The sequence below is a fragment of the Nerophis lumbriciformis genome, linkage group LG04 (assembly GCF_033978685.3).
Source record: "Nerophis lumbriciformis linkage group LG04, RoL_Nlum_v2.1, whole genome shotgun sequence".
Classification (NCBI taxonomy): domain Eukaryota; kingdom Metazoa; phylum Chordata; class Actinopteri; order Syngnathiformes; family Syngnathidae; genus Nerophis; species Nerophis lumbriciformis.
The window spans coordinates 230001-255575 of NC_084551.2; the positions used below are offsets into that span (position 1 = coordinate 230001).

Consider the following 25575-nt stretch of genomic DNA (forward strand, 5'->3'; position numbering starts at 1 on the left):
TTTATTATAGAAATAAATGCAGCTTTAAAAACATCAATGCCCAGTTTTGACTGATAAATAGTACATGTTATTCAAAATTAGTGTTAGAATAAATTAGTTGGAATGGCATTGTAATTATCCTTTTTAAATAACAATTTCATAAAAATAAAAAGTCATTTGAATTTAAATTTAAAAAATATGTTTTTCAAATACAGTGAAAACAAATATTTTTAAATCATATACAGGTAAAAGCCAGTAAATTAGAATATTTTGAAAAACTTGATTTATTTCAGTAATTGCATTCAAAAGGTGTAACTTGTACATTATATTTATTCATTGCACACAGACTGATGCATTCAAATGTTTATTTCATTTAATTTTGATGATTTGAAGTGGCAACAAATGAAAATCCAAAATTCCGTGTGTCACAAAATTAGAATATTACTTAAGGCTAATACAAAAAAGGGATTTTTAGAAATGTTGACCAACTGAAAAGTATGAAAATGAAAAATATGAGCATGTACAATACTCAATACTTGGTTGGAGCTCCTTTTGCCTCAATTACTGCGTTAATGCGGCGTGGCATGGAGTCGATGAGTTTCTGGCACTGCTCAGGTGTTATGAGAGCCCAGGTTGCTCTGATAGTGGCCTTCAACTCTTCTGCGTTTTTGGGTCTGGCATTCTGCATCTTCCTTTTCACAATACCCCACAGATTTTCTATGGGGCTAAGGTCAGGGGAGTTGGCGGGCCAATTTAGAACAGAAATACCATGGTCCGTAAACCAGGCACGGGTAGATTTTGCGCTGTGTGCAGGCGCCAAGTCCTGTTGGAACTTGAAATCTCCATCTCCATAGAGCAGGTCAGCAGCAGGAAGCATGAAGTGCTCTAAAACTTGCTGGTAGACGGCTGCGTTGACCCTGGATCTCAGGAAACAGAGTGGACCGACACCAGCAGATGACATGGCACCCCAAACCATCACTGATGGTGGAAACTTTACACTAGACTTCAGGCAACGTGGATCCTGTGCCTCTCCTGTCTTCCTCCAGACTCTGGGACCTCGATTTCCAAAGGAAATGCAAAATTTGCATGGTTGGGTGATGGTTTGGGGTGCCATGTCATCTGCTGGTGTCGGTCCACTCTGTTTCCTGAGATCCAGGGTCAACGCAGCCGTCTACCAGCAAGTTTTAGAGCACTTCATGCTTCCTGCTGCTGACCTGCTCTATGGAGATGGAGATTTCAAGTTCCAACAGGACTTGGCGCCTGCACACAGCGCAAAATCTACCCGTGCCTGGTTTACGGACCATGGTATTTCTGTTCTAAATTGGCCCGCCAACTCCCCTGACCTTAGCCCCATAGAAAATCTGTGGGGTATTGTGAAAAGGAAGATGCAGAATGCCAGACCCAAAAACGCAGAAGAGTTGAAGGCCACTATCAGAGCAACCTGGGCTCTCATAACACCTGAGCAGTGCCAGAAACTCATCGACTCCATGCCACGCCGCATTAACGCAGTAATTGAGGCAAAAGGAGCTCCAACCAAGTATTGAGTATTGTACATGCTCATATTTTTCATTTTCATACTTTTCAGTTGGCCAACATTTCTAAAAATCCCTTTTTTGTATTAGCCTTAAGTAATATTCTAATTTTGTGACACACGGAATTTTGGATTTTCATTTGTTGCCACTTCAAATCATCAAAATTAAATGAAATAAACATTTGAATGCATCAGTCTGTGTGCAATGAATAAATATAATGTACAAGTTACACCTTTTGAATGCAATTACTGAAATAAATCAAGTTTTTCAAAATATTCTAATTTACTGGCTTTTACCTGTAAATACAACAAATTAAAACAATTAATACATACATTATTCCATTAGATATAACAATATAAATAATATAATAATATAAAAAAATACTACTTTATAAATTCATTAAATATGTTCATTTTGAAAGGATCTTCAACATAAAAAAAAAAAAAATTCTCAGAAGAACACGTGAAATTTAGTGCAGAGTAAAAGACTTTGACCAACGGAAAACTTTGTGGTATTTAGCAGAAACTCACCGTCAGCCGAATGCATCCTGTTTGCACAGCCATCTTTGTGTTTTGTTTCCATCTCAGGAGGAACTTGACCAAGATGTCCTTGCTCTTCAGTCACATGCTGTGGGAACTAAAGGCCATTTTTCCTGGGGAACGCTACCACGGCGACACCTACACGGTCATGCAGAAGGAAGCAAGGAGGTTTTGGAGGATCACTTTTGGCAACAAGTGAGACGTGTGTTTTGTTTTTCATCCGCACCGGCTGTTTCTTAGCTCTTTTTGTGCGACTGACTCGTGTCTGCTTCTGGTGTGGTTACAGGTGCATCGTGCGGTGGAGGGGCTTTGCAGAGCAGCTGAGGAGAGTGCACCCCTTTGAAGAGGGGATGGAGTCCATGGCGCTGAAGTCCACCATCGATCTCACCTGCAACGACCACATCTCTGTCTTTGAGTTTGACATCTTCACCAGGCTCTTTCAGGTTACATTCAGGCAAATTCTCATATTTTATACAAACGCACTACGATTACAGGATCGGAAACGGCAGACCTGTGCAAAATACGGCCCATTAACATTTTCGTTCTACATCATTTATTTACACTGCAAAAAGTCAGTGTTTTTATCTGCCAATAGAACAAGAAAATTTGGTTTGTCAAATTAGCACTGTGTAATTGGATGTAAATTTCATCAGTTTTTTTTACTCTTTTTTTTTTTTGCAGTACCGTATTTTTCGGACTATAAGTCACAGTTTTTTTCATAGTTTGGCCTGGGGTGCGACTTATACTCAGGAGCGACTTATGTGTGAAATTATTAACACGTTACCGTAAAATATCAAATAATATTATTTAGCTCATTCACGTAAGAGACTAGACCAGGGGTCGGCAACCCAAAATGTTGAAAGAGCCATATTGGACCAAAAATACAAAAAAAAAATCTGTCTGGAGCCGCAAAAAATTAAAAGCCATATTACATACAGATAGTGTGTCATGAGATATAAATTGAATTAAGAGGATTTAATGGAAACTAAATGACCTCAAATATAGCTACAAATGAGGCATTATGATGCAATATGTACATATAGCTAGCCTAAATAGCATGTTAGCATCGATTAGCTTGCAGTCATGCAGTGACCAAATATGTCTGATTAGCACTCCACACAAGTCAATAACATCAACAAAACTCACCTTTCATGCACAACCTTAAAAGTTTGGTGGACAAAATGAGACAGAAAAAGAAGTGGCATAAAACATGTCCCAGAAAGTCGGAGAAAGTTATACATGTAAACAAACTATGGTGAGTTCAAGGACCGCCAAAATTAGTAGGACAAAACGGCACTCGCCAAATACTGGAATCAGTGAAGCATGTTTAATATAAACAATGTGCTTTGTAACAATTAGGGAGGTTTGTGTCATGTTTGTCCTCCTACAGAAACCATATTAAAACAAAAAATAGATTTTTTTCCCCTCATCTTTTTCCATTTTTCATACATTTCTGAAAAAGCTCCAGAGAGCCACTAGGGCGGCTCTAAAGAGCCGCATGCGCGGGTTGCCGACCCCTGGACTAGACGTATAAGATTTCATGGGATTTAGCGATTAGGAGTGACAGATTGTATAGAATGTTCTATATGTTATAGTTATTTAAATGACTCTTACCATAATATGTTACGTTAACATACCAGTTGGTTATTTATGCCTCATATAACGTACACTTATTCAGCCTGTTGTTCACTATTCTTTATTTATTTTAAATTGCCTTTCAAATGTCTATTTTTGGTGTTGGCTTTTATCAAATAAATTTCCCCCAAAAATGCGACTTATACTCCAGTGCGACTTATATATGTTTTTTTCCTTCTTTATTATGCATTTTCGGCCTGTGCGACTTATGCTCCGGAGCGACTTATACTCGGAAAAATACGGTATTTATTTTTGTAATCAGTCTGGCCTAAGCCTTGATCATATTTTTTGTGATTAACACATGCTTGCATATCATTTGACAAGGTTTATCCTGTAAAAGCGGAAGTAGGTTAGATACAATTCTTGAATACCATTCAAATCAAGTAAGATCACTAATTCAGTGTTAATATTTGAGTGGGTCCCTGGCCACTCAATAGTGGAAAAGTTGGGCCCCCAGGTCAAAAAAGGTTAAAAACGCCTGTGGAAACTACATTTTGAACGGTGTCTCGAAATGATGGAAGCCTTCTGATACATCTCCCCTCTGACCTCCACCCTTCAGCCCTGGAGCTCCCTCCTGAGGAACTGGAACCAGCTGGCAGTGAGCCATCCGGGCTACATGGCCTTCCTCACGTACGAGCAGGCAGTAGCTCGCCTGCAACACTCCCTGCACAGGCCTGGAAGGTGACCACCACACATTAGATGCTACTTTATTTCTGCTCTTTGAACCCTGGCGCTTCCTCAGCTACATCTTCCGTCTGAGCTGCACCCACATGGGCCAGTGGGCCGTAGGTCACGTGACCAGCGAAGGCACCATCGTGCAAAGCATCCCAGAGGACATGCCCCTCATCCAAGCGCTCCTCCGTGGCCTCAATGACGGCTGGTTGGTTTTTACTTTCTTTTTTTTTTTCTCCGTGTTTCTCTGAGCACTGTATGTGTGTTGGTCAGCTACTTGTATCCTGACGGTCGAGAAGGGAACCCTGACCTCACCACCCTGCCTGAGAAAGGCCAGAAGCGGAAAGTCCAGGTCACACAAGTAGGTGGACTTGACATACTTTGCTGGAAATTCTCTGCCAAACACCTCACAGCGTTTTTGCTCTGGTCAAAGAGTCGGCTCTAATTCAAGATGGCAGAGTTAAAGACCTTTGGCAAGAACTCTTTTAATTGTAAACCATGTTTAACTCAGACTGGGAGGTGAAGGTCAAATCTTATGTAGTGATGTTGATGTGCCACGAGATGAAATCAGTATGGCCGTCAACAAGGTTGTTAATGATTTTCGGACTATGTCTAACTCACAATGACAAGGACTGAAAGAAGCCAAGGAAGCTGAGGTTTACGGTCAAATTATCACCAGATTAATTGGTTCCCGACCTGACCGTAACATCTGAATTTCTGCAAAGCACAAATTCTTATTCAAATCGAATATTTTCATAGGTAGAGCATAAAAAACATCCTAAATATGGGTTTTAACATCATTAGAGCCCTCTAAATGGGAAATAACACCCATATAGTCACATTTACACTTGTTTTAGATTTAGACTTAGACTTCCTTTTTATTGTCATTCAAATTTGAACTTTGCAGCACAGATAAGAACGAAATTTCGTTACATAAGCTCATGGTAGTGCAGGATAAAAAAGCAATAAGGTGCATATATAAATAAATAAATATATATAAATATATATATAAAATAAATAAATATATATAAATAAATAAATAGATTACTGTACAGATAAATATATTGCACTTTTACCCAATATAGTGGACATAATAGAAAATACTATACTGTAATTAGACATAAATAAGACATACTGTAAGGTAATACAGACTCACACACATGTACACAGACACAGTTATTTAAATACTGCAACTCGTTTGATGACAATATAATAATATATATAATAATACAGTACATCCATTTTCTACTGCTTGTCCCTTTCAGGGTCGCGGGGGTGCTGGAGTAATACAGTACAGTACCTTAGATTTGTATTTTTATTTTTATTTAATCTAGCAATTTTCATGCTTGAAATGCCTAATTTAGTACAGGCCAAAAGTTTGGACACACATTCTCACTCAATGGCTTTTCTTTATTTTCATGACTATTTACATTGTAGATTGTCACTGAAGGCATCAAAACTATGAATGAACACCTGGGGAGTTATGTACTTGACAAAAAAAGGTGAAAGAACTAAAAACCTGTTTTTATATTCTAGTTTATTCAAAATAGCCACCCTTTGCTCTGATTACTTTTTCGCACACTCTTGGCATTCTCTCGATCAACTTCAAGAGGTAGTCACCTGAAATAGTTTTCACTTCACAGGTGTGCTTGAAGCTCATCGAGAGAATGCCAAGAGTGTGCAAAGCAGAAGTCAGAGCAAAGGGTGGCTATTTTGAAGAAACAAATATAAAAATATAAAACATGTTTTCATTTATTTCACTTTATTTTGTTAAGTTCATAGTTTTGATGCCTTCAGTGACAATCTACAATGTCATGAAAATAAAGAAAATGCATTGAATGAGAAGGTGTGTCCAAACTTTTGGCCTGTACTGTACCTAAATTAATAAATAAATAATAAATTATAATAAATAATAATAAATAAATAAATAAATAAAGCCTTCAGTGACAATCTACATTAATGTCATGAAAATAAAGAAAATGCACTGAATGAGAAGGTGTGTCCAAACTCTTGGCCTGTACTGTATTAAGCTTTTACCTTAAATGGCTCAAATAAACACCCACCTTCTGAACAAAGCTACTCATTTTGTCCAACTCAGTACAGAGATCGCAAATCAGTGTTGACATCATTGTAAACGCTCTCTGGACTCAAAACCGGAAGCTGAGGTTAAAGGTCAAGCCTTCACTAGCAATAAATGAGACATCTATTGTTTTGAGGTGTTGACCCAATAAGGTCAAGTTAAAACCCACTTTCAGCCAAAACTATTGATTTTATCCAACTGACCTCATGAAATATACATAGGTCATATCAGTGTTGACATCATTTTGAAGCACGTCTGGACTCAAGACAGGAAGCTGACTTCAAAGATCAAATACTCGCTGACAATGGGAACGACGTCTATTGATCTAGAACAAAGTGGTTTTCACTGAGGGCCACATCGCAGTTATGTTTGGCCCAAGAGGACCGCTTTTAACAGTGAATACTATTATTACGCAAGTTTTTAATGCATTTTATTAGTAGATTTTTTTTTAAACTAAAATGTAAAAAAAATATGGTAAGTTGCAAACATTTCTCCTCAAAATGTAGTGTATATTTACTGTAAATGGAAAAACAGTACTGCTGTTTTTATGGTAAAAAAAAAAAGGCAGCTCAGTTGCCAGAATTGTACTGTAAAATTTACATTTGTTTTTTTACTATAATTACAAAACACTGCAATTTTACAGTAAAAAGTATGTTTGTTTTGTTTTTTACCGCCAATCATCAACCGTAGATTTTTCGGTGTATTACTGTAAATGCCAAAACGGCACCACAGTTTATTACAGTAAAATAAAAGCACTGTTGTTTTCACTTCGAGAAAAATGGTGTACAAATCCACAGTAAATTTCACAATTTTATCGTGAAATCTATTGCTACTTTTACATTGCACAATTTGATGGATAACTTGCTTTGAAATCATTATTGTTAGTATTTAATTCTATTTTTTTTTTAAATGGTTTGAATGTTTGATAATATATTTTTGCATAATTAGACAATATTTAAGTTAACATAATTTGCGATTACATGGAGTATGTTTTTTTTTTTCTTTCTTTCTTTCTTCCAAAGTAGAAAGAAAGAATACATTTAGTAACAAAGGTTACAGCACATTATTGATACATATTATTTCCAGGCTTTCGAGGGCCAAATAAAATGACGTCTGGCCCCCGGGCCTTGAGTTTGACACCCGTGGTCTACAGTATTTCTTTCTGTTTAGTGCCTTGAGCCGGAAATACAAGTGCCGTTCCGTCTACTTGTTGTCTGTAGCGTTTCTATTCATATGGATTCTTCATTCAACGTTTGTAAGTTTTACAATATAACTAAAACAATTCATACCTTCTAAACTAAATCATGTTTCTAGACTTCCCGAGTGCTTTTAACTCAATCCAGTCCACTTTGCTACAGGACAAACTGACGAGCCTGCAGGTGGACCCACTCTACTTTTATCGATACATATTATTTCCAGGCTTTCGAGGGCCAAATAAAACGAAGCGGCGGGCCACACTTGAGTTTGACACCTGTGATCTACAACATTTAACTCAAGGAAGGTCAGAACAACACAAAACTAGAGATGTCCGATAATATCGGACTGCCGATATTATCGGCCGATAAATGCTTTAAAATGTAATATCGGAAATTATCGCTATCGGTTTCAAAAAGTAAAATGTATGACTTTTTAAAACACCACTGTACGGAGTGGTACACGGACGTAGGGAGAAGTACAGAGCAGTTGCGTCTCCCAGTCTTACTTGGCAACCCTCCCGAATTTCAGTGCCCCTCCTGAAAATCTCCCGGGGCAACCAATTTCCCGAATTTCTCCCGATTTCCACCCAGACAGCAATATTGGGGACGTGCCTTAAAGGCACTGCATTTGCGCGCCGGCCCAATCACATAATATCTACGACTTTTCACACACACACACACACACACACACACACACACACACACACACACACACACAAGTGAATGCAATCATACTTGGTCAACAGCCATACAGGTCACACTGAGGGTGGCCGTATAAACAACTTTAAGACTGTTACAAATATGCGCCACACTGTGAACCCACACCAAACAAGAATGACAAACACATTTCGGGAGAACATCCGCACCGTAACACAACAGAACAAATACCAAGAACCCCTTGCAGCACTAACTCTTCCGGGATGCTACAATATACACTCCCTGCTACCCCCCCACCTTAACCCCGCACCCCTCAACCCTGCCCACCTCAACCTCCTCATGCTCTCTAAGGGAGAGCATGTCCCAAATTCCAAGCTGCTGTTTTGAGGCATGTTTAAAAAAAAGAATGCACTTTGTGACTTCAATAATAAATATGGCAGTGCCATGTTGGCATTTTTTTTCCATAACTTGAGTTGATTTATTTTGGAAAACCTTGTTACATTGTTTAATGCATCCAGCGGGGCATCACAACAAAATGAGGCATAATAATGTGTTAATTCCACCACTGTATATATCGGTATCGGTCATACTTGCCAACCTTGAGACCTCCGATTTCGGGAGGTGGGGGGCATGGGGCGTGGTTGGGGGCGTGGTTAAGATATATATATATATATATATATATATATATATATATATAAGAAATACTTGACTTTCAGTGAATTCTAGCTATATATATATATATATACATACATACATATATATATATATATATATATATATATATATATATATATATATATATATATATATATATATATATATAAATAAAAGAAATACTTGAATTTCAGTGTTCATTTATTTACACATATACACACACATAACACTCATCTACTCATTGTTGAGTTAAGGGTTGAATTGTCCATCCTTGTTCTATTCTCTGTCACTATTTCAGAACACACACATTATACAAATATACATTATAAAATCAATAAGAAAACGGGAGCTCTAATTTGGGAGTCTGAATTAGGATCAGAAGTTCCTATATAAACATTGCGTACTCACGTCTCCTTTTTGTATTGATTACTGCAGCTGTGCACTGGATTCATTCACAAATACAAACTACAACTCACAAACACTTTAGAGTTAGGCTCCACCATCAGAATATGTACTTAAACTTATAAAGATCACATGGATATTATTCAGTGAGTTGATTCACCAAAACTAACCTGTTATACAGGAGGAAAAAGCACACAGGACGTTTCAATTGTTCACAGACTGGTCGCGCTCATCAGAATGACAAGACACTTCCGGTCTGCAGGTGATAGCATTCAATTGGGAAGAAACGCCCTACTGCCCCCTACTGACCAATGTGAATACTGATAAATGTGTAATGACAGCTCCAAAAACGAATTCAAACCACAAAATAAAATAAATAAATCAACACAGAAATATGACACATTATGGGTGGGTCACATATGCATGTACAATAGATGGCAGTATTGTCCTGTTTAAGAGTGTCACAACATTGCTGTTTACGGCAGACGAACTGCTTTACGGTAGACGGAAACTTGACTGCTGTTGTTGTGTGTTGTTACCGCGCTGGGAGGACGTTAATGAAACTGCCTAACAATAAACCCACATAAGAAACCAAGAACTCGCCCTCCATCATTAGCTGTTTATATTGTGGGAAAGCGGACGTGTGAACAGGCTGTCAACACGTCACTCAGGTCCGCATGGAGCTGGAGGGGGCGTGGCCTCCAGCTCCGCCTGAATTTCGGGAGATTTTCGGGAGAAAATTTGTCCCGGGAGGTTTTCGGGAGAGGCGCTGAATTTCGGGAGTCTCCCGGAAAATCCGTGAGGGTTGGCAAGTATGGTATCGGTTGATATCGGAATCGGTAATTAAGAGTCGGACAATATCGGAATATCGGCAAAAAAGCCATTATCGGACATCTCTACACAAAACTGTTGATTTTGTCTGATTTAAACTAGGAATGTTAAATCTGTAGTGGCCTTAAAAGTTTTAAATCTGATTTTGAGAAAGTCCATTGATTTTGAACAAAGTTTTTTATTTCATGGCGGTTTGACTTCAATTGTCAGATGTAATTGGAAAGAACCATATTGTTAATAGCAGACTAAATACCTGAGCACGACACAAGTGACCAATTGGTTTTGATGGATAAATCCCTGAGGATGTTTAGCGGTGTTAATTGACACACTGACCTCCCTGCATGCCATGTTGACCAGGAGCAGTACGACCTCTACTGTGAGGTGGGCGCCTCCTTCCAGCTGTGCAAGATCTGCGCAGTGAAGGACAAGGACACTCGCATTCAGCCTTGTGGTCATCTGCTGTGCCAGTGCTGCTTGGCCAGCTGGCTGGTATGAGCGTGCATTCATTCATTCCGTCGGTCGATGCCCACCTGCGTTATGTTCCTTTCACCATATCAACATCCAGCAGAAGTCAGCGGGCCACACATGTCCGTACTGCCGCTGCGACATCAGAGGCACCGAGCCGGTCGACATCGAGCCTTATCTACCTGAACACAAGGAGGACGAAGATGAGGAGGAAGAGGAGGAGGAGGAGGAGGAAGAGGACCATGAGGATGTGGAGCTGTTGATACAGCAAATGGCTGCACTGAGGAAGGTTTGTCTGCGGAAAACTACATGCTGGTTACGGCTGTGAGTGACATCAATACAGGGATGATGGACATTCTGAATATTACCTGGTAGGTGTCAGGGGGCGGAGTCACTCATCAGTGATGACGTCTCTCTACGACTGGGAACGCCCACGCCGCCTTCCTCATCTGCATGTCACAAGGTAAGATTCTAGTTTCTAAGAAAACACATTTTTTCATCAAGTACAAAGAATAGTCTACAAAACCCAAAACCAGTGAAGTTGGCACGTTGTGTAAATTGTAAATAAAAACAGAACACGATTATTTGCAAATCCTTTTCAACCTATATTCAATTGAATAGACTGCAAAGACAAGGCCATTTTTCGAAAATATTAGCTCATTTGGAATTTGATGCCTGCAGCATGTTTCAAAAAAGCTGACACAAGTGTCAAAAAAAGACTAATAGTTGAGGAATGCTCATCAAACACTTATTTGGAACATCCCACAGGTTAACAGGCTAATTGGGAACAGGTGGGTGCCATGATTGGGTATAAAAGCAGCTTCCATGAAATGCTCGGTCATTCACAAACAAGGCCGGGGCGAGGGTCACCACTTTGTCAACAAATGCCTGAGCAAATTGTCCAACAGTTTAACAACAACATTTCTCAACCAGCTATTGCAAGGAATTTCATTAAAAGATGTCATTAAAAGGTTCAGAGAATCTGGAGAAATCACTGCACGTAAGCAGCTAAGCCCGTGACCTTCGATCCCTCAGGCGGTACTGCATCAAAAAGTGACATCCGTGTGTAAAGGATATCACCACATGGGCTCAGGAACACTTCAGAAAACCACTGTCAGTACCTACAGTTCGTCGCTACAATTGTAAGTGCAAGTTAAAACTCTGCTATGCAAAGCCAAAGCCATTTATCAACAACACCCAGAAACGCCGCCGGCTTCGCTGGGCCCGAGCTCATCTAAGATGGACTGATGCAAAGTGGAAAAGTGTTCTGTGGTCTGACGAGTCCACATTTCAAATTGTTTTTGGAAACGGTGGATGTCGTGTCCTACGGAACAAAGAGGAAAAGAAGGCGCAAAGTTCAAAAGCCAACATCTGTGATGGTATGGGGGTGTATTAGTAACTGGTAACTAGTAACTAACACATTTGTGAAGGCACCATTAATGCTGAAAAGTTCATACAGGTTTTGGAGCAACATATGTTGCAATCCCAGCGACGTCTTTTTCATGCAAGACAATACCAAGTCACATTCTGCACGTGTTACATCAACGAGGCTTCGTAGTAAGAGTGCGGGTACTAGACTGGCCTGCCTATAGTCCAGACCTGTCTCCCATTGAAAATGTGTGGCGCATTATGAAGCGTAAAATACCACAACAGACACACCGCACTGTTCAACAAATTAAGCTGTACATCAAGCAAGAATGGGAAAGAATTCCACCTGAAAAGCTTCAAAATTTCCCAAACGTTTACTGAGTGTTGTTAAAAGGAAAGGCCGTGTAACACAGTGGTAAAAATGCCCCTGTGCCAACTTTTTTGCAATGTGTTGCTGCCATTAAATTCTAAGTTAATGATTATTTGCAAAAACAAATTACGTTTCTCAGTTCGAACATTAAGTATCTTGTCTTTGCAGTCTATTCAATTGAATATAGGTTGAAAAGGATTTGCAAATCATTGTATTCTGTTTTTATTTACCAATTACACAATATGCCAACTTAACTGGTTTTGGGTTTTGTATTTAAAGCAGTTTGAACATAATATAATTGTGTTTCCTTGTGCAGGCTAAGAGAGGGTCCTGATCCTGACTGTAAACAAACAGGAAAGACATCCAGGAGTCGAGTGTTACTGTAATAGAGCTGATAAAACTAAATAATGTATATACTCTGTAAACTATTCCAATTGTGAATAAAAAATTCCAGATTTGTTGCTGTGTGTTTCATAGTGAAAGTTTCTCACTGAGACCCCACCCACCCACTGTTCTGTCATTAATTTGGCAGAAGAGTGCGCACAGAAATGAGTCGGTGTTAAAATGAGTTTTCTGAAATAAAAATGTAGTATTGTACGGTAATGAGAATTTCTCCGCCACACTAATTATGGCACAGAAAATGTGTGACATAGTCACAGATGATCAACCGTACAGACAAATATCAAAATATATCATTATGAATGAGTATAATTATCATATATATTTAATCAACTACAGTAAAACTAGTAATTAGAATATTATACATAGTTTACAAATAATACTGACTCAAGATGACTTAATCATTTCTGTAGAGGTACCAATCAGGATTGACGTGCTAGCTGACCCAAGTTGTGACCCAGGGGTGGATCGCTCTTCTATGCACAGCTGTGTATTTGCGTAGCTGACCTGGGAGGAGACCCCTGTATGACTTTCTGTTGGTTCACCAATGGACTGGACTCCCACATTTTCTATTAGTTTAACAAATCAATAACTAGATCCAATCGACACCAATTGCACCGTTCACCCTGGAAGGCGGGGGTCCCCTACGTATGCGGTCCCTTCTCAAGGCTCCTTAATTTTCCATAGCTGGGGCGGTTTGAGTATTTCCTTTCCCGGATGTGTGTTTGGATTAGGGGATGTCGTGAGTTTGTGAAGCACCTTGGGACACTTGTGATTAAGGGCTATCATTTTTAAGTAACACTAAAGACTTCAAATTTGTCCCTAAGTGTTGCCTTTGATGTTGTGTTTTTTGGTGCTGTGTCCTGTCATTTCCCCTTCTATGTAGGGCACTTCTAGTAAGGCATTTCTATGAAGGTTCTCATTCATCCAGGTCGTTGTCATCTCAGGGCGTTCAATCGTTTGCAATTAGACTGCTTGGTTTGTCTTGGAAGACGTTTCGCCAATCATCCGAGTAGGCTTCAGATCTGACCAATCTAAGTCTGAGCACGAACTGATGAAGCCTACTCGGATGAGAGGCGAAACGTCTTCCAAGACAAACCAAGCAGTCCAGTTGCGAACGATTGAAAGCCCTGAGATTGTAAGTCATTGTTTTCTATTGTTGATGCCATAAAGAGAATTCCCTTCCAAGCAAACAGAAGTGCCAGGGACCAGTCTCGTGTTGGCTCAAGATTGCCACAATATTATGATACATTTAAACGAAGATAGCCAATTGTATGTTCTACATTCATTCCATTTCATTTTCACGTGTAATGCAACAGACCTTCAACCATCAAGTAAGTTGACCTGCTGTGTCACAACTTCAAAGGCCCAAAGAATGTTTCAAGGATTATTTATTCATCATTTAGTTCAGAATTACAGATGGAACATCAAGTGCAAGACTGAATGTCTTTGATGACTTAGTTGTTGGCCATGGTGCGCTCCAGCCAATCGCTGAAGACGCAGACCTGAGATTGGGGACAGAGAAGAGTTTTGTTTTGGACGGTGACACTAAAGTATTTTTGAATGGCGTTGGTCTTTTTACCTTGGCGTAGACACCAGGGTGGTCCCTCTCAGCACATCCGTATCCCCAGGACACGACGCCGTGCAGCTCATCGTTGCAAACCACGGGGCCACCGGAGTCACCCTGACAGCACAAAGTTAAATCTTTGAGTTTCTCTAAATACAAAAGACTTCAGTTGGGAAAATGTGACTGAGCACCGTGTACCTGGCAAGAGTCCTTGCCTCCCTCCAGGTATCCAGCGCAGAACATGGAGCTGGTAATCTGGCCGGGGTAGGCATTCTTGCAGTCGCTGTCTGACAGGATGGGGATGTCCAGGCACTGAAGCTTGTTCTTGTCAGCGGCTGCAAAATACAACGGATCAAGGCAAAACTCAAGAATGATGCAGAAACAATGTCTACATGTCGCACTGCCACTCACTGGAGCTCATGGTGTTGCCCCATCCAGCGACTTTGCACATGGTGCCAGCGGAGGCGCAGCCGTTGGGCAGAGCCACGGGCTGCACGTGCTGGTTGAGTTTGGCGGGCTTGCTCAGCTTGATCAGCATGACGTCATTGTTGATGTTGTAGGAGCTGTAGTTGGGGTGGCGGATGACGCGGGAGGAGCTGATGAACTGCTCGGTTCCCTCGTTGACCCTGATGTTGTGCTCTCCAAGACGCACCTCGACGCGGCTGCATGGCATTTTTTGAGGGTTTTGAAAGATGACCTGGCTTTCACATGGTGCGGTTATGGAATCGGTTGGTTACGTACGACTTGTAGCAGTGAGCAGCGGACACCACCCAGTCGGCGCTGACGAGGGAGCCTCCGCAGAAGTGGTAGCCGGAGTTCAGGGACACCGTATGGGGCTGGGTGTGGGGCTTACACTCATACCCTCCGACAATCTTGTCGTCCTCCAAGGCAACTAGAATCACACGTTTGGACGGTCACTTCTTTAAAACAGTCTTTGATCCATCACTGGTAAAACTAATTACCCAATGATCTATAGCCATCCATTATCCATACCACTAATTCTGTTCAGGATTAGCAGGGACTAGACTTGGACAATTTAAGGTTGCATATCATCCGATACTAAATAGCGCAATGAGTGGATCGGCTGTGTTAACCACTACAACTACTAAAGCCTCGCCTACAGATCAATGTTGACAGTCAGTCCAGAAGCTCAAAAGGTATTAACAACCAAACTTAACCAGCAAGGGAAACATCCCGCCACCTGTTTACCATTTACAGCATCTTGTTAGTGTTACCATTAGCTAGTACATCTTGGGTCCAACGTGATATTCATGAATAAAATAGATGCATCACTCAAATTCTGCTCAGTTGATTGAAAGCCAAGATGAGTATCTCTTTAAAAAAGGCGTGTCACACTCACAAGCAGCTCCAATGAGCAGAACGAAGACCAGAGACCTCATGGTTGCTGTGTGATCGTGTCGATGAGAGAACTTCATCTGGAGGTGCGCTTTATATAAGCAGGAGATGGGGCACTGCCCTCCTCATTGGTCAGTGGAGAGCCAATCACTGGAGGAAGATGTTATGGCAAGGTGACCCTCAAACTATTTGTGTAAAACTAAAAGGTTGTGTTTTGTTTAACTACTACCTAGCTGTCAAATTCAAAGCTTCACCTGGCAAGTCATCATTTCACGTGGCCAGCGTCAATGAGGTCTCTTATCTTTATTGATATACGTCTTTAAATTTTGACAAACAATATGTAATGCAGGCGAATGCAGTTCTTAACTTGATATTATTTGATGCAACAAACCATTTCAAGCTCTTGTTTGGTCATTAAAACAACAAAACCTGAACTTAAATATTTTTTTAATCACTTTGAATTCTGATTCCAAAGCAACTTTACCTTCAGTTTTTTGTTAAACAATGATCATAATCAAATGAAGGGGCAAGATTTTAGTGAGTCTGTACTACTACAATCTTACTATGAAAAAGACCATACAGTACACCAATGAGACAAACGTACACTACATAAAAAGTGCTTCCCTTTTATTAGCAATTTTTCAGTCCATACGTTTAAATTAACCTTTTAGTGTTTATAGAACTGTTGACAAGCAGAAGAAAGGTTAGCTCGAGTGCTTGTCATTGAACAGACCACGACCGTATCGCCTGTACGATTAGTTATCTCAACAGGTGGTCGATTCACAGAACTCAAACTTTTTCCACCAAAGACCACATGCTGAAAAGTTAAATCACGCAGGGGCCATTTTGATACTTTTGTCAAAATAAAAAAGCTAAAAACAAACAGTACATTAAAAGACTAAACTTTGTGTTACAGGTGACAATGCATATTATTAAGACACCTGGAAAATTATGGACTCGCCAAACTTGGAACCATGTTCATTCATTTGTTTAATTTCTTAGAAAAAAGCAGCTAACAGACATGACACAAAACTATAGTCATTTCAAATGGCAACTTTCTGGCTTTAAGAAACAAAAGAAATACAAAAAATTATAAATAATAAATGGTGGTAGTCAATAATAGATCAGGCAGAGTAAAACATATTGAATCACTCAATTCTAAAGAAAAAATATGGTACATTTTCATTTCAATAACACCTGCATCAAATTAAGTCTGTTCATTAGTCTGCAGTGAAAAAGGAGTGTTCACACCTTGGAGAGCAGCTGCACCAAAGGAGAAGATTAACAAACATCTTCAAGAATGTAAATCATCAAGCCATTTTGCAAAGGATGTTGATTGTTCACAGTCAGCTGCGTCTTAAAATCGAGACCAAGTACAAACAACATGGGAAGGTTGTAAAATGCAAGCATTCTGATAGACCAAGGAAAACAGAGCGTAAAGACAGAAAACTAAAAGCAATATGTCTTCAAACAGAAAATACGCAGCAAAACGAATGAAGAAAAAATGTGCGGAAACTGGAGTCACCACCTGTGACCGACCTGTAAGAAACCGCCGAAAAGAAATTCAATAAAAATTTTGGGAAAACAGTCATTAACATCGAAACAGAAAAAAAGGTACCAATGAGCGAAGGAAAAGTAATGGTGGACTATGAATGATTGAACGAAAGTCACACTCAGTGATGAATCTCAAATGTGCATTGGTAAGGTGATGATGCTGCAACTTTCGTTTGGTGCCATACCAGTGAGATTTATGAAGACGACTGCCTGAAGAAGACATCCAAATGTCCACTTCCATGTGTTTACATAAACATTTTGGACACTTTTCTTATACTATCAATCGAAAGGATTATTCGGGATAATGACATTCTTTTTCAAGATGAAAATGCATCATACCATAAAGCAAAAAAGCTGTTAAACTTTCCCTGAAGAAATATACATAAGGTCAATGTGATGGGCTGCAAATTGTCTGGATCTCAAACCAGTTGAAAATCTGCGATGGAAATAGAAGAAAATTATCCGTGGCAAGACTCCAACCTGCAAAGCTGATCGGACAACAGCAATCAGACAAAGTTGGAGCAAGATTGATGAAGAGTACGGTTTGTCACTCCTTAAGTCCATGCTTCAGAAACTGCAAGCTGCTATAAAAGTCAGAGTTGCTGCAACAAAGTACTAGTGGTGTGTAAGAGTGTTTTCTGTATATTTGTATGATTCCGTATATATTTCCTCAGAATTGAAGGATTCTATAACTGTTTCCACTTTGTTTGAACTAAGAAAAAAACTGACTAATACAATTTATTTTCTTGATTTCCTTTATCGGTGACAAAGGGCAGCCTTGGCGGAGTCCAACCCTCACCGGAAACGTGTCCGACTTACTGCCGGCAATGCGGACCAAGCTCTGACACTGATCATACAGGGAGCGGACCGCCACAATCAGACAGTCCGATACCCCATACTCTCTGAGCACTCCCCACAGGACTTCCCGAGGGACACGGTCGAATGCCTTCTCCAAGTCACCGATTCTGTTCATAACTTTTATGGACAGAATTTCTAGGCGCAGTCAAGGCGTTGAGGGGATCCGGTTTGGTGGCTGCAGGATTAGGTCTCTGCTTTTTGCAGATGATGTGGTCCTGATGGCTTCAACTGGCCAGGATCTTCAGCTCTCACTGGATCGGTTCGCAGCTGAGTGTGAAGCGACTGGGATGAGAATCAGCACCTCCAAGTCCGAGTCCATGGTTCTCGCCCGGAAAAGGGTGGAGTGCCATCTCCGGGTTGGGGAGGAGATCTTGCCCCAAGTGGAGGAGTTCAAGTACCTCGGAGTCTTGTTCACGAGTGAGGGAAGAGTGGATCGTGAGATCGACAGGCGGATCGGTGCGTCTTCAGTAATGCGTACGCTGTATCGATCCGTTGTGGAGAAGAAGGAGCTGAGCCGGAAGGCAAAGCTCTCAATTTACCGGTCGATCTATGTTCCCATCCTCACCTATGGTCATGAGCTTTGGGTTATGACCGAAAGGACAAGATCACGGGTACAAGCGGCCGAAATGAGTTTCCTCCGCCGGGTGGCGGGGCTCTCCCTTAGAGATAGGGTGAGAAGCTCTGTCATCCGGGGGGAACTCAAAGTAAAGCCGCTGCTCTTCCACATCGAGAGGAGCCAGATGAGGTGGTTCGGGCATCTGGTCAGGATGCCACCCGAACGCCTCCCTAGGGAGGTGTTTAGGGCACGTCCAACTGGTAGGAGGCCACGAGGAAGACCCAGGACACGTTGGGAAGACTATGTCTCCCGGCTGGCCTGGGAACGCCTCGGGATCCACCGGGAGGAGCTGGACGAAGTGGCTGGGGAGAGGGAAGTCTGGGCTTCCCTGCTTAGGCTGCTGCCCCCGCGACCCGACCTCGGATAAGCGGAAGAAGATGGATGGATGGATGGATGATTTCCTTTAGTGTTTCTTAGATCCAGAAAGTTGCCATTTGAAATGACTAAAGTTTTGTGTCACGTCTGTTAGCTGCTTTTTTACAGCTGAATGAACATCCCCAACAACAAGTCTTTTTGACAGGGGTTATATTAGCAAGGCTGGGTAAAATAATTGATTTGTTTGATTATGGACTGATATCTTCTACATTTTATTATATGCCATATCATTATCGCCCCATTTTTCGCGGACCATGAAGATATACACTAATAGATGCCATTGCAACATTTGATGCTCAAAATGAACTACACTATGTTATGATCATAGAACAAACTGCTGACTGAAACTGTGATTATTATGGATGATTTTAGTAACAAAGTCTTGAAAGATCACCACTGAACTGAAGAAAGGATGGCAGCTGTACTCGGGAGGTACTTTAGTTTACATCTTCATCTCCCTGCACGCATCATAGTCGTAAAGTGCGCCAGAAAAAACAAGAACATACTCCCGCCCTTTACAATAAAATTGCTGTCAGACTGTCCTAACAAAATAAGAGTCCCGGAAGAAACACTTGCACATTCACAGTTATTATATTGTACTTGAAGAAAATGTCTTATTGTAATGCAGTGTTGCAATACAAGTACACTTTCAGTTGCAAATCCATCCATCCATTTTTTACCGCTTGTCCCGTTTGGGCTGCGATGAGGTGGCGACTTGTCCAGGGTGTACCCCGCCTTCCGCCCGATTGTAGCTGAGATAGGCTCCAGCGCCCCCCGCGACCCCAAAGGGAATAAGCGGTAGAAAATGGATGGATGGATGTCCCGTTTGGGATCGCGGGGGTGCTGGAGCCTATCTCAGCTGGATTCAGGTGGAAGGCGGGGTAGACCCTGGACAAGTCGCCACCTCAACACAGTTGCAAATCCTTTATTTCAAAATATCAATTTTGAGAAACTTAAAAGTTTAAACTGTCCAAGGTTGTTTGTGTTGAAGAGAATTAACATTAGTTTTTTCTAACAGATGGGACATTTTCAATATTTAAGTTTTCTATAGATCAAATAGTGATTAATCAATTTAGAACCTTATGTATTGAAATCGAATCAATTTGGAAAATGTTTATGATACCCAGCCACTGTTATTAGTATGAAAATGTCAGCTTGTTCTCATTACATTACTTGATTATGCTTGTTTTTCTTATTTTAGTGTTTTTTGTTGTTGTTGTTGTTTGATCTCTTTTCGATAGTATGCTGCGAGCCGCAATGGCCCGCTGGCCACACTTTGGACACCACTGATGTAATTATCTTTGGAAAAGTTATTCAAAATCATTCCAAAACGCAGCACTTTGCAGCCGACACAATTGAATACGAGACAACCAAAAGTTGTTTGGGCTTAAAAAGGCTTCAAAAGACAGAATACCGTGATGTTGCATTTTGTACATAAAGAAAATCAGACGTCTGCCATGAGACCTGGTGGTACATTACTACGAGTTGAGTAGGATCCAATACTCATGATTATGTTCAGATTGTACAAGTCGTGATGTTTCAGGGGTTGCATTATCTAAAGATGAGGCCAAAATCAACATCTGAGGTTGTGAATGGGCCACCTGGAGAAGCCTTTACAGCACAGTGCCAACCAATGTCAAGCAATGCAGAAAAACACCCAGTGCTAAACAACTAAATGCAAGCCCTTATAGAACCGGAAATATGTTTTTATTCTTCAAATTGGTGAACTTTAAGCATTTACTTAATATGTTTAATGCGTTCAAATGGATCTTTGGACCATTTCACTAATTACATAACTCAAAAACAAAGTTTGGGCTTTACCCCACCCCGCCTACAAATTATTTTCCTGGATTTTAATTGGTCAAAGGCAACTATTAGGGGCGTGTGCAAACGTAAGGCAGGATCCGCATTGTCCCATATAAAGCCGACCTCAATCCCCAAGTCCTCATCGACAGGATCACTCAGCAACCATGAGGTGTCTGGTCTTCGCTCTGCTCATTGCAGCCGCTTGTGAGTAAAACGTACCTGCAGTTGTCGTAGGAAAGCCTTCTCTTGGTTGATCGCTTCTTTGTTTTCCAGTCGCCACGGAGGACGACAAGATCGTCGGAGGGTATGAGTGCAAGCCCTACTCCCAGCCCCATGCGGTGTCTCTGAACTCTGGCTACCACTTCTGCGGAGGCTCCCTTGTCAACGAGGAGTGGGTGGTGTCCGCCGCTCACTGCTATAAGTCGTACGTAACCTACCGATTCCGTAACCACACCGTACCAAGAGAGTCCGGTCAAATCTTTTAAAACCTTTTAACGCTCTTGCAGCCGTGTGGAAGTTCGTCTCGGAGAGCACAACATCAGGGTCACCGAGGGAAAAGAGCAGTTCATCAGGTCCACCCGCGTCATCCGTCACCCCAACTACAGCTCCTACAACATCGACAAGGACATCATGCTGATCAAGCTCAGCAAGCCCGCCACCCTCAACGAGTACGTGAAGCCCGTGGCTCTGCCCACCAGCTGCGCTCCAGCCGGCACCATGTGCAAAGTCGCAGGATGGGGCAACACCATGAGCTCCAGTGAGTCGCATCTTTCAAACTTTCTTGACGAAGCCTTGCTAAAATAGTTATTTGGTTCCATTTATTCTATCCTACATTTTATAATGTTAACTTTTCTCCACTTCTGCTTTCTCTTTCGTGTTCTAGCCGCTGACAAGAACAAGCTGCAGTGCCTGGACATCCCCATCTTGTCCCAGGAGGACTGTGACAACTCCTACCCCGGCATGATCACTGATGCCATGTTCTGCGCCGGATATCTCGAGGGCGGCAAGGACTCCTGCCAGGTGACGGAACTTTCTCGGACAGACCAAACTATTTGAAATTGTGGAGAAATGTTGATGGTTAACTGTTTGTATAATTTTCTTATCAGGGTGACTCTGGTGGTCCCGTGGTTTGCAACGGTGAGCTGCAGGGTGTTGTGTCCTGGGGATACGGATGTGCCGAGAGGGACCATCCTGGTGTCTACGCCAAGGTATGACAACGGACCAAAGAACTAATTACTTAGATTGGAGAAGATTTTATGCTTCCTATTTGGTGGGAAGGGTTCAGAGAAAGTAGCAGCGTAAAGATCTTGGTCTAAAACTCACCACATTTAGTCAAGATGTTCCCAAGTTCTTGTCAAGACTTCCTACACAGATACATTTTTATAAATTTTTCTCTGACCGTAGAAGAATAGAAAATCTCTTCCAATACTTGAGTCACATTTCAGTTAAGTCCTGTTCTATTTCAAGGAAAACTAACTTTAATCTCGATTCACAGGTCTGCCTCTTCAACGACTGGCTGGAGCGCACCATGTCCAGCTATTAAGCCTGAGCCTTTGAGCCATGACCCGAGCCTCATTAACATCTTTGTACCTCCTGGAGAACTGTTGTAGAACTTCCATCAACATGCAGCAACTTTCCATTTGTATAAATAAAGGCTGAAAATTGGTATTTACCTGAAGTTTCTATGCTGTATTAATATACAGTAGCAGCTGCATCTCACCACTGCTCTCACATCACAACATAATCTGGCCAAGCCGACAATCTAGCGGTCACTATCTCACTGCATCAAGGCCTCAAGTCAAGGTCAAAAAGATGTTTACAAGCTAAAAGTGCTTATGTGGTCAAACGGAACAACTCTAACGCTATAAAATACTCAGTCACTTTAAATTAAAAAATGGTTTTCAATCAGCACCGTAGCAAGACTTGTATTGGTCTGCAAGTCCAGAAAAAAGTCTTTATAGCTAGCAGCCAGTCAATAAAAAAAAAACCTCCTAGTGTCCAATCTGGTCCAATCGTATCTCTGCATTAAAGAAGTTGTTTCACAAACTTTGTCAACACTAAATTTCTGTTAAAAACTCTTTCAACATTAAAAAAAAAACTGGATGAGTCCCCAAGGCCCAAACTTAGAACTGCACTTTTTTGGGAATTTTGCCTAACATTCACGATTCTTAGGTAAGACAAGCACACATACGTCTGTTCTTTATGCATTCCAACTCGAAAATAAACGTGATCAAAAGTCCGCTTACAATGGAGCCTATGGTAGTCGATCTATTCTGCCTATAAAGCGCTTGAAAAACAACCAAAAACCTCCATCAAGGTTTTATATACACCCTCTAAGTCAGTGTTTTACAACCACTGCGCACACAGTTTTGTGTGCCGTGGGAGATGATCTAATTTCACCTATTTGGGTTAAAAATATTTTTTGAAAACCAGTAATTATAGTCTGCAAATGATGTGTTGTTAGTGTCGGTGCTGTCTAGAGCTCGGCAGAGTAACCGTGTAATACTCTTCCATATCAGTAGGTGGCAGCCGGTAGCTAATTGCTTTGTAGATGTCGGAAACAGCGGGAGGCAGTGTGCAGGTAAAAAGGTGTCTAATGCTTAAACCAAAAATAAACAAAAGGTGAGTGCCCCTAAGAAAATGCATTAAAGCTTAGGGAAGGCTATGCAGAACAAAACTAAAACTGAACTGGCTACAAAGTAAACAAAAACAGAATGCTGGACGACAGCAAAGACTTACTGTGGAGCAAAGACGGCGTCCACAATGCACATTTGAACATGACTTGACAATCAACAATGTCCCCACAAAGAAGGATAAAAACAACTGAAATATTCTTGATCGGTAAAACAAAGTAGATGCGGGAAATATCGCTCAAAAGGAAGACATGAAACTGCTACAGGAAAATACCAAAAAAAGAGAAAAAGCCACCAACATAGGAGCGCAAAACAAGAACTAAAACACTACACACAGGAAAACAGCAAACAACTCCAAATAAGTCAGGGTGTGATGTGACAGGTGGTGACAGTACACCTACCGTATTTTTCGGACTATAAGTCGCACTTTTTTTCATAGGATGCAACTTATACTCAGGAGCGACTTATGTGTGAAATTATTAACACATTACCTTAAAATATTAAATAATATTATTTATCTCATTCACGTAAGAGACTAGACGTATAAGATTTCATGGGATTTAGCGATTAGGAGTGACAGATTGTTTGGTAAACGTATAGCATGTTCTATATGTTATAGTTATTTGAATGACTCTTACCATAATATGTTACGTTAACATACCAGTTGGTTATTTATGCCTCATATAACGTACACTTATTCAGCCTATTGTTCACTATTCTTTATTTATTTTAAATTGCCTTTCAAATGTCTATTCTTGGTGTTGGCTTTTATCAAATAAATTTCCCCAACAAATGCGACTTATACTCCAGTGCGACTTATATATGTTTTTTTCCTTCTTTATTATGCATTTTCGGCAGGTGCGACTTATACTCCGGTGCGACTTATACTCCGAAAAATACGGTACTTTGAGACAAGAGCTATAGTCATGCATACTTGGTTATGGTTTAAAGTCATATCCAACAATTGCGACAACGACTTTTTACTGTCAACTGAGTTTCGTTTTTTAATGATTTCTGCTGGTGGTGTGCCTCCGCATTTTTTCAACGCAAAAAATGTGCCTTGGCTCAAAAAAGGTTGAAAAGTACTGCACTAAGTATATGTGCCATGTAGCAACAGGGACATTCATAATAACATGTAATATTTTGGTAATTTTAAGAATATGCAGTGCATTAATTTCACAAAACGTATCACTCTGTCCACTTTGTGCGTTTCTCAACCATCGCCTGGTCAAAACGTTTATCCTTTTCGCGATTTGAACGGTTCCAACAGCCTAAAACAACGCAAACATGGGGCATTTTTCTTTGAGAAAAGCAAAATGCCACCCAGAACGCTACGACGACAAGATGATTGCTCGACCACCACTTTGATCCTCGCATATTTAATGAGCCGGACGTGACAAACTACAGAGTGGACTACATTGGCGGACTCGCACAAAGCACTTTGGGTGAATATTAGGGCTGCGAATCTTTGGGTGTCCAACGATTCGATTCAATATCGATTCTTGGGATCACGATTCGATTCAAAATCTATTTATTTTTTTCGACTCAACGCGATTCTCGATTCAAAAACAATATTTACCCGATTCAAAACGATTCTCAATTGTTGCGTTTGGACCAGTTGTTCCTCCCAGGGAATTCAAGTCGCTGGTCGCTCCCAAGCTCTTTACGACACTTAAAGCTGAGTAGAAGAACCACCAGAGACAGAGTAGGTATTTTGTAATATATTTGCAAAGCTTTGTAAATATACTGAGACCAGTCCAGCATAGAACATTCAATCGCGCAGCTAAGATGGTCTGCCCTCCAAAATGGAAACCCTCTATCCTATAAAGTCTCTCTCTCTCCCACCCTCGCAGTCTTGTCCCTCCAGCCCAAACACATGCCCATTGTCCTCCGCACCTGGACATAAGAATAGATAAGAAGAAGGAGTATCTCTCTTTCTTACATTTCATATTCAAGGTTAGCACACAGTATTTGCAGACAACCAAAAGACCACAATTGGAAGAAAAACACTAGCTGTTTTGTAATATGGTT

The 25575-nt window shown here is 40.9% G+C and overlaps 4 protein-coding genes across 7 annotated transcripts in view; 2 read left to right on the plus strand and 2 right to left on the minus strand.

Annotated features, from left to right (window-relative positions):
- The window catches only part of bcl3 (BCL3 transcription coactivator), an 88278-nt gene extending 85971 nt beyond the window's left edge, over nucleotides 1-2307 (minus strand). For both annotated transcript variants that reach the window (XM_061947028.1, XM_061947021.1), the window contains exons 1-2: nucleotides 2277-2307; nucleotides 2042-2188 (exon numbers count right to left, since the gene is read on the minus strand). The gene's annotated coding sequence lies outside the window, so the exon portion shown is untranslated. The remainder of the gene's footprint in view (nucleotides 1-2041; nucleotides 2189-2276) is intronic.
- The window catches only part of cblc (Cbl proto-oncogene C, E3 ubiquitin protein ligase), a 14489-nt gene extending 1652 nt beyond the window's left edge, over nucleotides 1-12837 (plus strand). For 2 of the 3 annotated variants that reach the window (XM_061947046.1, XM_061947038.1), the window contains 9 exons: nucleotides 2099-2245; nucleotides 2337-2493; nucleotides 4245-4366; nucleotides 4428-4565; nucleotides 4631-4718; nucleotides 10535-10666; nucleotides 10743-10931; nucleotides 11018-11105; nucleotides 12697-12837. In XM_061947046.1, the coding sequence (XP_061803030.1) occupies nucleotides 2099-2245; nucleotides 2337-2493; nucleotides 4245-4366; nucleotides 4428-4565; nucleotides 4631-4718; nucleotides 10535-10666; nucleotides 10743-10931; nucleotides 11018-11047 (1003 nt within the window). In that variant the 3' untranslated portion in view covers nucleotides 11048-11105; nucleotides 12697-12837. The remainder of the gene's footprint in view (nucleotides 1-2098; nucleotides 2246-2336; nucleotides 2494-4244; nucleotides 4367-4427; nucleotides 4566-4630; nucleotides 4719-10534; nucleotides 10667-10742; nucleotides 10932-11017; nucleotides 11106-12696) is intronic. The other variant, XM_061947053.1, reaches the window with a different exon arrangement.
- A 1315-nt stretch (nucleotides 12838-14152) lies between these two features.
- Nucleotides 14153-15852, minus strand: LOC133594318 (trypsin-2-like). Its single transcript, XM_061947077.1, has 6 exons — nucleotides 15707-15852; nucleotides 15088-15238; nucleotides 14758-15008; nucleotides 14545-14681; nucleotides 14362-14463; nucleotides 14153-14284 (listed from the first exon to the last, which is right to left on the minus strand). Exons 1-6 carry the CDS (start codon nucleotides 15780-15782, stop codon nucleotides 14237-14239), a joined length of 765 nt encoding a protein of 254 aa, XP_061803061.1. The 5' UTR covers nucleotides 15783-15852; the 3' UTR covers nucleotides 14153-14236.
- Nucleotides 15853-20953: 5101 nt separating this feature from the next.
- On the plus strand, nucleotides 20954-22583 carry LOC133594309 (trypsin-2). The gene is made up of 6 exons (XM_061947066.1): nucleotides 20954-21115; nucleotides 21185-21335; nucleotides 21418-21668; nucleotides 21795-21931; nucleotides 22018-22119; nucleotides 22407-22583. The coding sequence occupies exons 1-6, from the start codon at nucleotides 21076-21078 to the stop codon at nucleotides 22452-22454; spliced, it is 729 nt and encodes a 242-aa protein (XP_061803050.1). The 5' UTR covers nucleotides 20954-21075; the 3' UTR covers nucleotides 22455-22583.
- The last annotated feature ends 2992 nt before the right edge of the window (nucleotides 22584-25575 follow it).

Coding starts and splice junctions, on each gene's coding strand:
- LOC133594318 (XM_061947077.1), bottom strand. CDS start 15,782: ATGAAGTTCTCTCATCGACACGATCACACAGCAACCATGAGGTCTCTG. Junction 15,239..15,706: donor TCTGCTCATTGGAGCTGCTT/GTGAGTGTGACA, acceptor GTGTGATTCTAG/TTGCCTTGGAGGACGACAAG. Junction 14,464..14,544: donor GAGGCAAGGACTCTTGCCAG/GTACACGGTGCT, acceptor TTGTGCTGTCAG/GGTGACTCCGGTGGCCCCGT.
- LOC133594309 (XM_061947066.1), top strand. CDS start 21,076: ATGAGGTGTCTGGTCTTCGCTCTGCTCATTGCAGCCGCTT. Junction 21,336..21,417: donor GCCGCTCACTGCTATAAGTC/GTACGTAACCTA, acceptor ACGCTCTTGCAG/CCGTGTGGAAGTTCGTCTCG. Junction 21,932..22,017: donor GCGGCAAGGACTCCTGCCAG/GTGACGGAACTT, acceptor TTTTCTTATCAG/GGTGACTCTGGTGGTCCCGT.